Genomic DNA, 18,956 nt, shown 5'->3' on the forward strand with positions numbered 1-18,956 from the left:
ATATATATATATATATATATATAACATCTCCTCCTTTAAGTTATATGAGAGCTCAATAAGTCCAGGGAATACCAGTCGGCTCACGCAAGGTAACTTCTCAACTTATTATTTAAAAGAACCCTGAGGAACACAACTGTTGGTAGATTTAGGAGAACAGCGACCGTCTACCACGGCAGCAATAGAACGGTCAGAAAGGAGACTTGAGATGAAGTTACAGAGAGAAGGATAGAAGCCATAGGAGGCTAGTTTGGAAATCAAAGCTTCGTGCGAGACCCAATCGAAAGCTTTTGATATGTCTAAGGCAGCAGCAAAAGTTCCAGTAAAATCTCTAAAAGAGGATAACCAAGACTCAGTAAGGAAAACCAGAAGATCACCAGTAGAGCGCCCATGACGGAACCCCATAGTGGCGATCAGATAGAAGGTTGTAAAGCGACAGATGTTTAGGAATCTTCCTGTTCAGGATGGATTAAAAAAAACTTTAGATAGGCAGGACATTAAAGCAATCGGACGGTAGTTTGAGGGATTAGAATGGTCACCCTTTTTTAGGAACAGGCTGAATGTAGGCAAACTTTCAGCAAGGAGAAAGGTAGATGTTGACATAGTTGAAAGAGTTTGACTAGGCCAGGTGCAAGCACGGAGGCACAGTTTCAGAGAACAAAAGGAGAGACCCAATCAAGTCCATAAGCCTTCCGAGGGTTTAGGCCAGCGAGGGCATGGAAAACATAATTGCGAAGAATTTTAATAGGTAGCATGAAGTAGTCAGAGGGTGGAGGAGAGGGAAGAACAAGCCCTGAATCATCCAAGATAGTTTTTTTTTAGCAAAGGGTTGAACAGAGTTCAGCTTTAGAGATAGATGTGATAACAGTGATGCCATCTGGTTGAAATAAAGGAGGGAAAGAAGAAGCAAAGTTATTGGAGATGTTTTTGGCTAGAAGCCAGAAGTCACGAGGGGAGTTAGATCTTGAAAGATTTTGATATTCTATTAATGAAGGAGTTTTTGGCTAATTGGAGAACAGACTTGGCATGGTTCCGGGCAAAAATATAGAGTGCATGAGATTCTTGTGATGGAAGGCTCTAGTACCTTTTGTGGCCCACCTCTCTATCATGTATAGCACGAGAACAGGCTGTATTAAACCAAGGTTTGGAAGGTTTAGGTCGAGAAAAAAGAGTGAGGAATGTACGCCTCCATGCCAGGAATCGCCATGATAATTTTAATTTTTTTAGTGAAGGGTGTGTTTAACTAGGTGCTTGTAGCTTTGTGTGAAAAAAGATGGCAGGCTGTGACTGCCCCCTTGTGTTGTGAGACACAATGGGAAACGTTCAGTAAGGTCACAGCTGGGTTTAATGATAAGTTCACAGCACTCCCTGATCCAGTGCTTTAGACCTCAATGGGAGTAATTTTCGTTTTGGCAGGTGCCTACTGCCTCCTCCACGGGGTAGAGACACGATATGAGATAGATCGGGACCTGATAAAAGAGACAAGGTTGAAGGAGTGTGATTTATGAATAAGAACAAAGGTAAGGGTGTCTCAATGGCTAAAGGTGCGTGAGGTTGGAGGAGTGCGATTCGTGAATAAGAACAAAGGTATGGGTGTCTCGATGGCTAAACAGGCCGGGGAAGGCGCGTGAGGTTGAAGGGGAGACTGAGGAATAACAACAAAGGTAAGGGTGTCTGGATGGCTGAACGGGTTGTGGAAGGTAAGTGAGGTTGGAAGTGAGACTGTGAGGACTAAGAACGAGATAAGATTGTGTGGGTGGCTAGGCTGGCTGAGGAAGGTGCGTGAGGTTGGATCAGAGTGTGGATTAAAGGAACAAAGACAAAGATGTCTGGTGGAATGAGGCAAGGGGACAGACACGTGAGAGAGAGAGAGACTGGCTACGGTAAGACTGAGGCGAGAGTGAGTAAGCATTCTCAGAGGCGTGGAGTGGAAGTAGGCCAAAACTACTCACTCTCCTTTCTTTTCTCTTCTCCCTCTCACCGTCTTCCTCCCCTCCTTCCTTCGCTTCACACTCGCTCACACGCACTCTCACTTTTACATCCCGGCCCCCTTATACCTGTATTCCCCCTCAGTACAATAGGGAAAAATGTACTATTCATACGCAAACAGCTGTAAAGTCTCTCTCTCTCTCTCTCTCTCTCTCTGGGAATCAAACCTGACAGACGGAGAGAAATCTCAAAGGTTAATATTTATATCCTTCCCTCGATCACCTACTGATGTTCGCCTCTCTCTCTCTCTCTCTCTCTCTCTCTCTCTCTCTCTCTCTCTCTCTCTCTCTCTCTCTCTCTCTCTCTCTCTCTCTCACACACACACGCACACACAAAGAAATTCAAGAGGAGGTGGTGTCACGTGATCTCAAATAATGCTGCCTACCTGTGTCAGTTCCGGCGGAAGTAAAGATAGAGAGCCGCCCACTCCACACCCATCCCATCCTTAACTCCGCTCACCCATGGCTCTCACTCTCTCACTCTCACTCTCACTCATTACTATAGATGTGTGTGTGTGTGTGTGTGTGTGTGTGTGTGTGTGTGTGTGTGTGTGTGCGTTTGTTTTACGAGTATTTTCAGGTTTGATCATAATGGCAAAAAAAAAAAAAAAAAAAAAAAACTCTCTCTCTCTCTCTCTCTCTCTCTCTCTCTCTCTCTCTTTGTGTGTCTGTGTGTTTGTCATTTTCCAGGAGGTGGCCACACTGATAACTTCCCAGGTATGCATGACCACCACCACCAACACTACCACTACCACCACCACCACCACCACCTGTTGTCCTCACATCCTCACAGGAAAGGGAGAATAAAACGCTACACTTGCTCCTTATTTTTTCCTCCTCCGTCCCGCCATTTGTTCTTCTTCCCACCGGAGTTCTGCACTGTTCAGGTTCCACTAGAGAAATCCGGTATCTAAAATTCCTTCTCCCTTCTTCCTCTCTTTACTTTACACGCATCCTTTCCTCCCCGTCCCATCTTCCTTTATATCACCTTAGTAGACAAACTGCCGAAGTAACTTTTTTTTTTTTGGCTACTTTAAAAAAAATCATGATGAAAAAAAACTATTAAAAACGTGCTTCATATACTAATTTTTCATACACTAACCATCTATCTATACACCAAGCCGACAATCCCACGAGGGATGGCTCAGACAAAGAACCACACACGCTCTCATAAACTCTCGTGGACACTGCTGTAATACATCACAGGACCTCAGGCATAGCACAGCTGGCAACATACTTCTTCAACAGGGCCCGACAGCATACACTAGCTTATCCCTGTCCCCTTATGATGAGACCCGACATATCAAAAAAGCAGAAAAGTGGAGGTGAGCTTTAGACCACTCACGCCCTGGATAGAACAAAGGCAGGCATAAGAATGAGCGCGCGACGTGATGGGGGAGGAATGTGTGTGTGTGTGTGTGTGTGTGTGTGTGTGTGTGTGTGTGTGTGTGTGTGTGTGTGTGTGTGTGTGTGTGTGTGTGTGTGTGTGTGTGTGTGTGAGAGAGAGAGAGAGAGAGAGAGAGAGAGAGAGAGAGAGAGAGAGAGAGAGAGAGAGAGAGAGAGAGAGAGAGAGAGAGAGAGAGAGAGAGAGAGAGAGAGAGAGAGAAATCTTAGCTCAAAAAACCGGAAATCGCAGAACGGAATTAAAAAAAAAACGAAAAAAGAATGAGAGAGAGAGAGAGAGAGAGAGAGAGAGAGAGAGAGAGAGAGAGAGAGAGAGAGAGAGAGTAGTGGTTTGTTTATAAGGGCGAGGGACGGTTACCGGAGTCAGTCTACCTCGTACACTTATTTCCGCCGCAGCAGCATCAGTCAGTAGCACGGTGGCTGGCCTCACTGGATCTAAATAACGTGAAAAATATAGCAAATCGGGAAAATAAATACTAGTGACATGTGTAAGTACGGCGAAGCGTAAAACTGATGATAGTTGAGAGAGAGAGAGAGAGAGAGAGAGAGAGAGAGAGAGAGAGAGAGAGAGAGAGAGAGAGAGAGAGAGAGAGAGAGAGAGAGAGAGAGAGAGAGTTTAAAAAGACCAACCTGTAGTCAAATCGCATACAGTAGCTTCATATAACTACATGTCTTTAAACACTACTTTCAATTGATAGATCCTGACAATTTCAGAACTTACCTATTTCGATCACTATTTTCGCACAGGCCCCAAGTATTTCTTAAGCTGTCTATGCCTCTGAATAAAAAAAAAAATTAATAAATAAATAAAAAAAAAAAAATTAATATTATTATTATTATTATTACTATCATTATTATTATTATTACTGTTATTATTAACCCTCTCGCTGTTATTTTTTTTTCCCATAACCATCTGCTTTTAAGACATTTAACTTTTTGTACTGCAGTCTCTTTGTTTCTGTAGCAGTAAAAATTGATACGAAAACAATCTCTCCTCTTCTTTTCCATGTGTTCATATAACCAATTCTTACCAGCACTCTGCAAAGGAAGACCAAAGCACTGAGAAGGCTGTAGCAAAGAGGTGGAGTAGGCGAGAGTCCTATAAGCAAGACCAGACGCACAGATTTTGCGAGGAGGAGGCAGTAGGCACCTGCCGAAACGATAATTACTCCCAGTGAGGTCTAAAGTACTGGATCAGGGGATGCTGTGAACTTATCATTAAACCCAGCTGTGACCTCACTGAACGTTTCCCTTTGTGTCTCACAATACAAGGGGGGAGTCACAGCCTACCCTCTAAAGACAACTCTTCCTTCCTTTATATTTCTGCCCGGAACTATGCCAACTAGCCAAAAACTCCTTCATTAATAGAAAGTGTCAAAATCTTTCAAGATCTAACTTCCCTCATGACTTCTGACATCTAGCCAAAAACATTTTCAGTAACTTTACTTCTCTCCCTCCTTTATTTCAAACAGATGGCACCACTACTATCACATCTATCTCTTCGCTCAGACTTTTGCTAAAAACTCTACCTTGGACGATTCAGGGCTTGTTCCTCCCTCTTCTCCACCCTCTGACTACTTCATGCTACCTTTTAAAATTCTTCGCAATGATGTTTTCCATGCCCTCGCTGGCCTAAACTCTCGGAAGGCTTATGGACCTGATGGGGTCCCTCCTATTGTTCTCTGAAACTGCGCCTCCGTGCTTGCACCTTGCCTAGTCAAACTCTATCAACTTTGTCTGTTAACATCTACCTTTCCTTCTTGCTGGAAGTTTGCCTACTTTCGGCCTGTCTCTAAAAAGGGTGACCGTTCTAATCCTTCAAACTACCGTCCTATTGCTTTAATTTCCTGATTATCTAAAGTTTTTTAATCTATTCTCAACAGGAAGATTCTTAAACATCTATCACTTCATAACCTTCTATCTGATCGCCAGTATGGGGTTCCATCAAGGCCGCTCTACTGATGATCTTCTGGCTTTCCTTACTGAGTCTTGGTCATCCTCTTTTGGAGATTTTAGTGAAACTTTTGCTATTGCCTTAGACATATCAAAAGCATTTGATAGCGTCTGGCTCAAAGCTTTGATTTTCAAACTACCCTCCTACAGCTTCAATCCTTCTCTCTGTGACTTCATCTCAAGTTTCCTTTCTGACCGTTCTATTCCTGCTGTGGTAGACGATCACTGTTCTCCTAAATCTAGTAACAGTGGTGTTCCTCAGGGTTCTGTCCTGTCACCCACTCTCTTCCTATTATTCATCAATGATCTTCTAAACCAAACTTCTTGCCCTATCCATTCCTATGTTGATAATATCACCCTGCACTTTTCCACATCTTTTCACAGACGTCCAACCCTTCAGGAAGTAAACAGTTAACGTAGGGAAGCTACAGAACGCCGGACTTCTGATCTCTCTAAAGCTTCTGATTGGGGTAGAGCAAACTTGGTATTGTTCAGTGGCTCAAAAACTCAATTCCCCTATCTATCAACTCGACACAATCTTCCAGGCAACTGTCCCCTCTTCTTCAATGACACTCAACTGTCCCCCTCTTCTACACTGAACATCCTCGGTCTGGCCTTTTCTTGTAATCTAAACTGGAAAATTTCACTTCTCATCTCTAGCTAAAACAGCTTCTATGAAATTAGGTGTTCTGAGATGTCTCCGCCAGTTTTTCTCACCATCCTAGCTGCTAACTCTGTACAAGGGCCTTATCCGTCCATGTATGGAGTATGCTTCACATGTCTGGGGGATTCCACTCATACCGCTCTTCTAGACAGGGTGGAATCAAAAGCTTTTCGTCTCATCAACTCCTCTCCTCTGACTGACTGTCTTCAGCCTCCTTCTCATCACCGAAATGCTGCATCTCTTGCTGTCTTCTACCGCTATTTTCATGCTAACTGCTCTTCTGATTTTGCTAACTGGATGCCTCCCCTCTTCCCGCAACCTCGCTGCACAAGACTTTCTTCTTTCTCTCACCCCTATTCTGTCCACCTCTCTAATGCAAGAGTTAACAAGTATTCCCAATCATTCATTCCCTTCTCTGATAAACTCTGGAATTCCCTTCCTTGTTCTGTAGTTCCAGCTTCGTATGACTTGAACTCCTTGAAGAGGGAGGTTTCAAGACACTTATCCTTCAATTTTTGACCACCACTTCGGACCCTATTCGGGAGCGGCATCTCAGTGGGCCTTTTTTTTTTTTTATTAGATTTTGGTTGTCCTTGGCCGATGTCCCTTCTACATAAAACAAAAAGAAAAAGACAGGCAGACATATATGCGGGTAGAGAGACGTAAGGCAACTGCATATCCCTCTACTCTGCTGATTGGTTTGCCAATGGTGAAGATATGAAAGTATAATGAGAAATAGAGTAAATAGTGCAAAGCAGGAAGAATAAAGCGGTATAAGGAAGAACAAAGCTAAATAAGGAAAAACACGAGTATAAAGTGAAAATATAGAAATAAGAAATAAAGAAAAAAATAAAGCGAAATAAGAAACAACGCAAAACAAGGAAAAATTATGGGGAATTAGGGAGAATAAAGCTAGAAAAGGAAAAATTACAAGATTTATGGAAGAATTGAGCGAAATAAGGAAAATGTAAAGTAAAATAAGGGAGAATGAAGGGAAATAACGAACAAAATGCGTAATAAGGAATAAAGCAAAATAAGTAAAAAATAAATAAAGCAAGACAACGGAAAGTATAGCGAAATATGTATGGGTAAAAAATAATAAGGAAGAAAATGCGAAATAAGGGAAAAAAAGCAAAATAAGTAAAAAAATAAATAAAGCAAGACAAGGAAAAATAAAGTAAAATATGTAAGAATAAAGTTATAAGAAAAAAATGCAAAATAAGGAAGAAAAGGCAAAATAGGCAAAAATAAATGAATAAAGTAAGGCAAGGGAAAGTAAGGTGAAATATGTAAGAATAAAGAGCAATAATGAGGAAAAATGCAAAATAAGCAAAAAATAAATAAAAATAAAATGAAATATGGAAAAATACACAAAAATAAGGAAAACTAATTCGAAACATCCAACAGTTAACGCACAGCTCTTGACTGACGCAACTGTAACTACACTACGAAGGAATATACGTACTATCATTCTATTCAGCAGCTTGTGACAGTTGAGAATGCTGACTGACCCGACCCTCCTCCACACACACACACACACACACACACACGGTAGACACAGTAAAGTACGATCCGTATTCTTCTTAAACGTTGGCGTGTCTTTCCTCTGATTTTGACAGGCTGTAATGGAAGTTATCCGGCAGATTTGTGAAGGCTTTTTTTTTTTTAAGCGTTCTGGATAGTTTAGCAATAATTCTAAATCAGCTGAAAAAAAAAAATAAATAAATAAAATCATAAGAACGAGGTCTCTGGTTGATTCTAGTGATAGTTCAGCAAGAATTCTACATAAAAAAAAATCATAAGAACACGTTTTTTTTTTATGATTTTAGTGATAGTTTAGTAAGAACTGTACATCAATAAAAAAAAAAGAGGAATCATAAGAACACGGGCTCTTTTTTATGATTCTAGTGGTTGTTTAGCAAGAATTTTACGTCATTTGAAAAAAAATAAATAAATAAAAGAACACGGCTTTTTTTTTTATGATTCTTGTGATACTTTAGCAAGAATTCTTCATCCTCAGCTGGAATCATAAGAAAACGGTTTTTAATTCTTGCGAGTTTAGCAAGAATTCTACATCAATTAGCAAAAAAATCATAATACGTTTTTTTTTTTTTTTATATGATTTTAGTGATAGTTTAGCAAGAATTCTACATCCTCAACTAAAAAAAAAAAAAAAGCATAAGGACACGAGTCATTATCTCTATCGCTTTTTAAAACAATCCAGTTGCGGGAACAGGACGTTTAATGAATAAGGAAGATGCAAATGAACATAAGACACAAAAGTTTGCAGGTAAAACTGGAGGGTAACTTGTAACCTTGATTTTTTTTTATTTTTTTATTTATTTTTGAGAGAGAGAGAGAGAGAGAGAGAGAGAGAGAGAGAGAGAGAGAGAGAGAGAGAGAGAGAGAGAGAGAGAACAAGGCGCGTAAGAATAAGGGAGGTGCAGACACGAGGCGCAAAAAGTAAAAAGTTGACGGATACCTGTGCTGTGGGGTATTTTGTGACAGCCTCTGTACAGTCTTGACTTTATAATTGCTGGTGGTGACGGTAACTGTGCTGATGTTACTGATGATTGAATGTGTGTGTGTGTGTGTGTGTGTGTGTGTGTGTGTGTGTGTGTGTGTGTGTGTGTGTGTGTGTGTGTGTGTGTGTGTCATTCGTGGCTATAGCCTGCCCCAACTACATTCATCAAGACCAATTGTTTAACCTCGTCAGCTGATCAAGCCACTGCACAGTCTCTCTCTCTCTCTCTCTCTCTCTCTCTCTCTCTCTCTCTCTCTCTCTCTCTCTCTCTCTCTCTCTCTCTCTCTCCATAACCCAGCCACCACTGATCCCTGCTTCGCCCACGGTCGTCGTTCAGGGGTTGTATAAATCTATACTAGCCACGTCTCACGCCCGAAAGGAAAAGAAAGGAACAGTCAAAGAGAGACGGAAAAGAGAAAAGCAAAGCGGTATATCGAGCCAAGTAAGTGAAAATAAGAAAAAAAAAAAAACGGGGAAAAGCAAGAAATGACCATGATTTGCACGAAGACTTCGAATTAGAAAGTCCCAAGTGAAAGTCTAACGAATGGTAACTCCACACAGAGGAAAATACATATACGATCATTGTTGAGTTTTGGATAGACCAGCGATGGATTGAGGGAAGAGAAAACGAACAGTATGGTTACCTTTCTCTCTATAATAAACAAAACTAAAAAAAAAAATAAATAAATAATAAAAAATACACAAAGATATAAGAATGAAGTCACATGTTTACAGTGGGTGGTGGAATGAATTCAGTAATGGTAATGTTAATACAACAAAATGGCAGGAAGAGGAAAGGGAAAAATGAGGAGAATGACGACGGCGTAGTTTAAGGAAAACGAGAACCGGGAAGAGGAGTGGGGCTAAAAAAGGAGAAATAGGAGGAGGAGGAGGAAAGGTATACAAAGAAGCTGCCAGAAAGGTGATCCGTAAATATGAAAAAGGTATAAAAAAAAAAAAAAACTGAGTACTATCGGAATAATTTGCTGTAATGCGAATGAATATGAAAATATTTTAAAAGCTTTGAACGAACAGGCGGCTGAGGATCCTTTCCCCTTTTCTTACACCAACTAGTGTGTGTGTGTGTGTGTGTGTGTGTGTGTGCTCATGCATGCGTGTGCACCATACATAATTGCACATACATGTCATACAATAAACACGTACGTACATTCAAAGACGATTTCACTGTAACATCGTCGCTCACCTCCACTTCACACACACACACACACACACACACACACACACACACACACACACACCAAAACTAATTTATCATCCCATGCACTTATCCCTCTAAACAACAACAAACATTTCCTTGCCTCTGCACTAAGGCCTTAATAACCCGCGCTGCACCACAGCTCAGGGTCAGACGCAGCCACAACCAACGACGCAACTACCGCACTCGGTCACCGCAGCCTCCTGGGTTACCACTGTCGCTGGATGCCTAGCTTTGCACAGTTTCATTTGACACAACCAAGAGAGCCGGTGCTTATTCCTCGGGCTCATACGCGCATGTGAGTAAGGAACTTCAATCTTTAGAGTATGTCTGTGTAATCAGTAGGGTGTAAAATATGCCATGTTGTCGCTGGTGTTGCCTCCGCTTTCTACACTGGTACAGTCATGCAGTACAGGTCCCGTCACGGTGGTCTGCTCGGTTCGTCATGTCTTGGTGTGGTAAGGACCTCGAGTGATGGATGGAGAAGGGGAGGACGGAGGGAGGACCGAAGAAGGGCGGGGATAATGGAAGGAACGTGAGAGAGGGGAAGATGGTGCTAAGTTTGCTGCCAGGTATAAGAAAAAAGAGAATATATCTTCAGAAGCTTCACGACACAAAAAACGATAGCAAGTAAAAGATACAACACAACGCAAGACAATGGGTGAGCTTATTATGCAGCTAGTAAGAGATGTTACGTAGGCTTGCTTTGAGACGTGAGGAGAGATGCTGCTTCAACATTTTGTCTCATCGAACGATATCTAATTTAATTTCCTCCAAAATGTTAAATACTGCCGCCCGTACTTTTTCTATTTTTCAAGCTCTTCATAAGTTTAGTAATGTTTTTTTTTTCCTGTTATCGTTTATGCACCAGTATTTTAGTCACTTGTGCTGGTTCACTTAACATTTGGCCTAAGCAAAATCAAAACCCCGCACAGGTTGCTAAGGATACCTCACTGGCAGTGAGCGGTTACTGTCCTCCTTGAGGTGGGTGTGTGATGTGAGTGAGGTCTGTCTTACACAAAGATCGGTCTCCATGACATGTATTTTTTTTTTTCCCTGAGTGAATAACAGTAATCTTGCAATCACGACTGATCAAGACCGTGGTGAATTGCACACACACATGCATGCGTGCAGGCTTACACACGCACGCACTAACCCATCTCAAAAACAACACACTCCAAAAAACAATAGCAATGTGTTGGCAAGACAGATGCAGTCGCTTTCAGCTGGGTCCCAAAAGGGCTATATTTGTAAAGGACACTAGAAACAAAAGTGAACGATGGTCTTTTGTCCTCCTGCGCTGCTTACATGATTCAGCTCCTCCAAAGCCAGATTAGCCCCATCAGAGGCTTTAGACGACTTTGTTTGCACTCTGCTAACTAATATGTATGTAGCAATGCTTTCATGTGAGATCAGTGATATTTACAGAGTAAGCTACCACACAAATTTCCTCCCACACTCTCTCTCTCTCTCTCTCTCTCTCTCTCTCTCTCTCTCTCTCTCTCTCTCTCTCTCTCTCTCTTTGTGTGTGTGTGTGTGTGTGTGTAAATCAATCGTTGTACATTCTGTACATCACTAAGTAGTGTGGTGTGAACTGTCGAGGATGGAACACTCTGCAAGGAAGAGGCGAGGAGGGGCGTGGTCCTGCTACTCTCGTGGCCGTGCGGGGCATGAAGATAGAGCGAAAACAGGGTCATTACGGGCGACCAATCGTATAGTCAGGCTATCACTTAATGTGTTGTGAGAGCCGCAGTATGCCCACACTGTATTTTGAGGGTATACATATATCACATTTAACGTGAAAGGGGAAAGGAGGACGGGGGAAGGGGGAATCATGATCTAAAGTGGTCTCAGACAAGAAAGACTGTGTAAGGAGGGCACTGGGCTGCAAGGAAAGGGAGCGAGCGGCTGATCAGCACAGGAAGTTGAAAGGGAAAGGTGCACGAGAGGGATAACGGAGCACTCCTCCCACACAGGGTTGCGACCCGTCGACCTCCATCCCTTCTTGTTTTCGCCCCTCCCGCTTGTACCGCTCCTCCTGTCCTACACCCATAGCGATGTTTTAAAGAACGCCTGCATTCTTTCACTTCCACACTTCCTCCCATAAATCTCCCCTCCTCTTTCTCACATGGCTACTATTTCACCAAATGTTTTGTTTGGCTGCAGCTTTGTGATTGAAGATGAGATTGGTAAGGCTGGGAAACTGCAATGAAAGAAAACTTATGCTTCTCTCTCTCTCTCTCTCTCTCTCTCTCTCTCTCTCTCTCTCTCTCTCTCTCTCTCTCTCTCCACCTGCTGCTCTATTAGTCGCAACTCTCCCGACACTTCATGTTCATGCCTCCCTTGCCAACTTTGAGGTACGTAGATCAAGATACACACACACACACACACACACACACACAGAGAGAGAGAGAGAGAGAGAGAGAGAGAGAGAGAGAGAGAGAGAGAGAGAGAGAGAGAGAGAGAGAGAGAGAGAGAGAGAGAGAGAGAGAGAGAATCCAAATCCCTACATTATCCAATCTACATACTAATACATCCATTTTTTTTTCCTTTTTTGGAGCAACACTAACAAAGACACGGCCTTAACACAACGCCAAGCCACCCAAGCACAGCACTCACTACTCTTCATCACGGACTTGTCGAGACTAAAGTAGATTCTTAAGGGTTATTTCCTAGACAGGCTTGATATCCGAACATGGCTCCCAGTCGAGATGTTTTCACTTCACCCGAATGAAGCGAACACAATTGGAGAAAAGTGACGATAATGCTCTCTCTCTCTCTCTCTTGATGGTGTAGTTGCCGTTCTTCACACCAATCTTGTTCTAATTGCTATTGTTTGGATAGGTAGACCCTTCAGTAATAGCGATAATAACAGCAGCATTAGTATTAGTATCAACACTATTACTACCACTCTGCTACAACTACATTTATCCAGAACAATTAAAATCATCAGTAGTATTAACGATAAAAGTGGCAATAGATGATGATGGTGATGTTGCTATTGCGGCAATAACATGTAGAAAAGTCTACAATACAACACTACTTCTACAACACTATTCTCCTACTAATAAAGCCTTGGTAGTAGTAGTAGTAGTAGTAGTAGTAGTAGTAGTGATAACAGTGACAGTCGTTGATGTTACTCTTGCTGCAATGATATGTAGATTAGCATGCAACATAACACGGTAACACACTTGTCATATGAACACCTATACCTCCCTCCCTCCCTCCCCTCCCTACTTACTAGTACCTCCCCATCCTCCTACAACACCAATGTAAGTACATGTGCGTGCGGTCCGACCTTGCAAACCGATACCCCGTAATGCAATAGCTACACCATGTACGTACGTGTTTCCTTTCCTCCCTGTTGTACACACGCCATGACGCAAACAACATTCACACCCCTTTTGTGTCTTTTTTTTTTTCTTAATTCCAGGGACACAGTAATCACGACACAACGCTCGTTTTTTTTTTTCATACTTTTTTTTTTTGCAACAACACTGAAACCTATAATATTTCCTTCACTAACCATCTCTCTCTCTCTCTCTCTCTCTCTCTCTCTCTCTCTCTCTCTCTCTCTCTCTGACGCAAGCACACATATGCACATTCACTAGCGTGGTGCCAAATAAGAAGTAAAATATATATCGCTTGACTAGACCGTCACCTACTTCGCGAATCTTGGCTCGAGGCGAGACTTGGGGCGTAAGGCAAGGCAGAGAGAGAGAGAGAGAGAGAGAGAGAGAGAGAGAGAGAGAGAGAGAGAGAGAGAGAGAGAGAGAGAGAGAGAGAGATCCCTTCAGGCGTAGTTAGGAACCGTGAGTGGTTTTCCGTTAGTCGACCTCAGTCAGAAGATAAAGGCGTGGTACGTACTGGCGAGAGAGAGAGAGAGAGAGAGAGAGAGAGAGAGAGAGAGAGAGAGAGAGAGAGAGAGAGAGAGAGAGAGAGAGAGAGAGAGAGAGAGAGAATTACAAATTGGAATGAGAAAAACCTGCTGGCCAGTATTCAGGTCTTTCATTTCAACCAGCAGGTTCTCAAGCTCCTTCCATCACCAGTCCCTCCTGCTCAGCGCTTTGCGTAATAGTAGTAGTAGTAGTAGTAGTAGTAGTGGTGGTGGTGGTGGTGGTAGTAGTAGTAGTAGTAGTAGTAGTAGTAGTAGTAGTAGTAGTAGTAGTAGTAGTAGTAGTAGTAGTAGTTGCTGTTGTTGCTGTAGCAGTAGTTGTGGTGCTTGATGTCTCTACTGTCTGAACCTCAACAAATATACATTGAGGGGTTTACAAAATTAAGGACTCTCCTCCATAAAAGCGGCAGCATAGTTCCCCTCGCCACTCACGGCCTGGCATGCCCTTGACACAAACTGCAAGTACGTTAAAAGATGACTCATTCATCACTCTTCACTTGCCTCGACTCCAACAGGACTGAGAATAACCTTGGAAGCGATGGAGGTACAGTTCACCGGCAAGGAGAGACGAGTGTTGGTGTTATTCCTGTTGTTTTACTTCCTGCAATCTATGTCTCATTCTGGGGACTACGTGCGAGGCTGGCAAATTTTAAACTGAGGGAAAGCGAAGTACATGAACGCTGTCTTCGATCCACCTACGTTGAACCTTACACGTGTGACCATGAGACCACACTCCGCCTCGGCGTTGAGCCATCCAGCACGGGGGCGGGGCGGTCATCATTGAGCAACGGCACCTCAGCAGTGTCTAGTTACTTTACACTCCCCTTACTGCCCATGGGATGGCATTAGCCTTGTTTCTGGCTCTTCTCTTCCTCGCTGCTGCCTCAGTAAAACTCAAGACTCTTAGAAATTGTGACACTGTGATACTGAGCATGTGCTTACTTATAGTTAGGGCACTCCGGCAGGGAAGGGGAATGATAAGGCATGTAGTGGCGTCATTGTTATGCTCCCCTCCTTTATATTGTGGAGTTCGCCACAGACGGTACAGGGGATGGATTGGTTGCCTAATTAAAGGAACACCATGATTGGAAGAGTGCTTCACGAGGCTGCCCTGTTTGTCCGACTTGAGGGTGTCACCATCCCGCAGGGTGACGGCAACACGCGCCGCCTGACGACACCGCTCCTGGTGGTGCGTGTTCCTGCACGCACACCGGCTTACAGGCGCACACGCGCGAGGGTACGCAAGGGTGCGCACAGTGTTATATATATATATATATATATATATATATATATATATATATATATATATATATATATATATATATATATATATATATATATATATATAACTTTCGTTGAACAACTTACAGGTCCACGTCTAGCATTTTTTTCCGCAAGCTCCACCCACCACGCTTTCCCTTACCCCCCCCCAAACACATTCCGCCTCCCAGACCCCAACAGCCGTGAACCCTCTGCCTTTCACCGCCTCTCCTCACCTTACACAGTACTATAGAGTACGCACACCTCCGCAAACATATAGTTCATGAGCAAATCCATTAGTATTTGTTCCGGAGAGAGAGAGAGAGAGAGAGAGAGAGAGAGAGAGAGAGAGAGAGAGAGAGAGAGAGAGAGAGAGAGAGAGAGAGAGAGAATGGGATTCACCATTAGTGTACAGACAAAAGTGACAGATCTACCAGTTTCATCACAACCTGCATATCCCCGCATCCATGCCAAAGACCAGTGAAATGATGCTCTCCAACAACACGTAACTGGCAGACCGCGGAAGAGGTGGTTCTGGCCAATCAATACTTGCACAGGGATATAATTACACGAAAACAGCCACGTTCTAAGTACTATCCATTCCAACCTCCATTTGCATACGTGTTTCTTGAACCACGGTCTCTCTCTCTCTCTCTCTCTCTCTCTCTCTGAACATCTGCTTCTCTTAGCTATCTTGAGTGACATCAAAGACTTGGGTCAACACACACACACACACACACACACAGAGAGAGAGAGAGAGAGAGAGAGAGAGAGAGAGAGAGAGAGAGAGAGAGAGAGAGAGAGAGTCATATTCTAGGCCCAATATTTACACGAGAAACCGGAACTACGGTATAATAGCCGGGGAGAAGGGGCAGGTGCTGGGAATTGGGGGAGAACCTGATCCACAGGAGAGAGAGAGAGAGAGAGAGAGAGAGAGAGAGAGAGAGAGAGAGAGAGAGAGAGAGAGAGAGAGAGAGAGAGAGAAAATATCGTAACAGGGGTGTCAAACTTATGGCCCGTGGGCCAAATGTGGCCCGCCAGATGGTCTCATGTGGCCGCGAGATGACAAAACGACTTATCATCGATATGATATAATTGTTACAACTGAGGAAAATACGAAGGTGAAATATAATCTTAACACTTACCTACTGTTTACATGACAATTATTGATTTCGTATCAAAATTGGTAGCAATAACGCTCTTTTTTTTTTTTGCTAATTTTGATAAACATGCATTACAAGTTCGTTTGATGAAACTAAATATTATATTCTTGGTAAATCAGGATGATCAGCAAAATCAGTTGTAAACCTCACTCTTGCCAGTATGTATTTACAGATGGCTGATGAACTTCGAGACCACAACCAAGTGCATTATTGGCCCTCGAAATTAACTGAGTTTGACACCCTTGTCCTAAACAGTGACTAGCTAAACCGTATGGGACATGTTCAGTGAGAGTTTTTATTTAATCATAATGTGACTTTCAGTAGGTGTAAAATGGTAAGTATCGCTGTGGTAATGGTGGTGGTCAGTAAAGAAGAGGCAAGAAAGACCATAAATGTGCGTGGATGAGGCGTGGTGGAGGATGGGCTGGTAATGGACAACTGGTGGTGGTTGTTGACAAGGCGTGCGCACGCGCGTATCGAATACGTAATTGTGCCAGTGCCTGGTAAGTGAAGACACGAGTGGGATGATGTCATGCTGGTGGTGGTGATTGAGTGCCACACACACACACACACACACACACACACACGCGCGCGCACACACGTGAATTGTCAATCGTACTATCAGCAGCTTTATCACCACTCCACGCTTCCTCCAGGTTTCATCTCCTTTTCGGTGGTGCTAGTTCCGGCTTCTCACTTATAAAAAAAATTTTGGGCAATGAATAGTTAGTCTCTCTCTCTCTCTCTCTCTCTCTCTCTCTCTCTCTCTCTCTCTCTCTCTCTCTCTCAATCACACGGGTGGTCAGATTCCCCCTCTTCACAGTGGTTCTCCCTCTGTGGCTTTCTTTCACGTAAGACAGTGAGCGGCGTTTCACAACCTCCCATAAAATAACTTTTCACAATGGTCGCATTGTTAGTGGACGTCACGGTTCGTTGGGTTCACGTACAATAGAAACTGGTGTGATGTAAAGCACTCATTAGAGCACTAAGTGTATGGAATGGCAGGAGGAGATACTATCTTGGTGGACCACTTCACACACAGTGCTTGTTAGTGTAAGATGGCATGACAGCTTAATTTGCCGCGATCAGCTGAGGAAAGAATCTGATGCTTGTATTTGTGCAGATAAAACGCCAGTCACTTCTCTACTCAGAAGTGTTGTTTGCTGAAAAAAAAAAAATAAAATAAAAATAAATAAATAAATAAATAAATAAATAAATAAATAAATAAATAAATATATATATATATATATATATATATATATATATATATATATATATATATATATATATATATATATATATATAAACTATGCCTTCATTTCATCCTTCCCACCCTTGATGATCTCGCCATCCCTCCTTCCTTCCAGGTTTAAACTTTTTCTCTCAAACGCACGCACACACACCTACCTAGCACTCACACACTTACCCCATCTTGTCGCAGTACTGCTTGAGAGTTCACAAACACATACACAATTATAGGAAGCTTCGATAACACCCCAATGGCAGTAAACCAGCACCACACACTCCCTCCACAGAAGATACACACCGAATACCCTCACGCCAAGCTGAGAACCCGCGCCGCAGCACAACAGCAGGTCCCTTGTCACAAGAAAGTTGCCAGATACTTTTGTTTCGTTCAGCCAAACATCAACATCACAAAGTCACTGGTTACGATCAGTGAGTATATCGTTTCACTAATGCAAGCTATCAGCCAGTTATTGGACAATTCATTTGTTTGTTGACCACATCCGGCCGGGAGAGAAGTTTACATATATAGTAGGTTAATACTACATAACAACTATTAGGTCTGCCTGTTGTGGATTATTTATTTTTTTTTCTAGTTCTACGTGTGTGTGTGTGTGTGTGTGAAAGTTTGATACGGAAGGATTTCACTGTGGTACCTCAGCAACTGAAAAAGGAAAGGCTAAGTAAGGCAAGTATTGCTGGTATAGGAAGGGAAACATGCGCTGGCCTGCCCAGTGACACCCATCCCTCTCTCTCTTCTATTACTTCCCGTGACAACCACAGCATCTGTACTACTAAACAACGCCTGTAAAATTAACAAGTTGTGGTATCTGTCCTGTCAAGGAGAGCAACATCCTCAACTGTCATGAGTACTTTTTCCCTTACACTCAAGGCCAAACCACCGATCGTGGGTCCCCCCCTCACACGTCACACCCCGTCACTGTCTCACACGTGATGGGTGTGAGCTAGGTCGTGGCTCGTGGGCTTGAGGCTCGACCCCGCTGCTGCACCACGCTTCATGCCACGTAAAGCCAGCCTGCTCACGCTCACCCACGTCCCTCCTGCCACCCCCACTTTGCTGTTGGTGATGGTGGCGGCGGTGGTGATGATGGTATGGGAATGTTGTCGTTCTGTTTTGAAAAGATGTCATAACAAAAGTGAACCTACGTGTATACAGTAAGCTTTGCATCGAATCGTGCTCAGAGTACACACACTGACAGAATTTCCAAACAGCGGGATTTTTTAAATTTATTTATTTTTTTTTTCTTTTTTCAGGAATGAAAGACACAAAATAATACGGGGCGCAACAGAAGAGTAAAAAGTACCTCACGGCAAGCTCAAAAACACCTTCGCTTCATGGCCAGCAAGAAGTCAAATGTGGCACGCACTTCTTAGTACGTAGCCCCTGTCCACCTAGCAGTAAGCAGGTACGGGATGTAACCTGAGGAGCTGTGACCTCGCTGTCCCGGTGTGTGGTGTGTGAGTGGTTTCAGTCCTACCTAAAGATCTGGCTGAGCTCTTTTCGCAGGATAGGTGAATGACACACACACACACACACACACAAATACACACACACACACACACACACACATACACAGAGGACTGAAAAGTAATCATAAGGTAATATATATATATATATATATATAT

The 18,956-nt window shown here is 43.0% G+C and overlaps 1 protein-coding gene and 1 long non-coding RNA gene across 13 annotated transcripts in view; one reads left to right on the forward strand and one right to left on the reverse strand.

The window, feature by feature from the left end:
* Positions 1–18,956, reverse strand: part of LOC135105656 (plasma membrane ascorbate-dependent reductase CYBRD1-like) — a 46,561-nt gene that overhangs the window by 23,727 nt on the left and 3,878 nt on the right. The window contains exon 1 of one of the 12 annotated variants that reach the window (XM_064014034.1): positions 17,491–17,646. The exons of 8 other annotated variants lie outside the window; for them this stretch is intronic. In XM_064014034.1, coding sequence (XP_063870104.1) covers positions 17,491–17,495 — 5 coding nt within the window. In that variant the 5' untranslated portion in view covers positions 17,496–17,646. Of the gene's footprint in view, positions 1–9,849; positions 9,992–17,011; positions 17,027–17,490; positions 17,647–18,956 lie in introns of those variants that run through there. 3 more of the 12 variants (XM_064014043.1, XM_064014037.1, XM_064014035.1) reach the window with 3 other exon arrangements.
* LOC135105657 (uncharacterized) lies at positions 9,936–18,900 on the forward strand. The gene is made up of 3 exons (XR_010270938.1): positions 9,936–10,044; positions 18,202–18,420; positions 18,585–18,900. It is a non-coding gene; the product is annotated as an uncharacterized LOC135105657 (long non-coding RNA).

This window comes from Scylla paramamosain, chromosome 12, assembly GCF_035594125.1.
Source record: "Scylla paramamosain isolate STU-SP2022 chromosome 12, ASM3559412v1, whole genome shotgun sequence".
In the NCBI taxonomy this organism is placed as follows: Eukaryota; Metazoa; Arthropoda; class Malacostraca; order Decapoda; family Portunidae; genus Scylla; species Scylla paramamosain.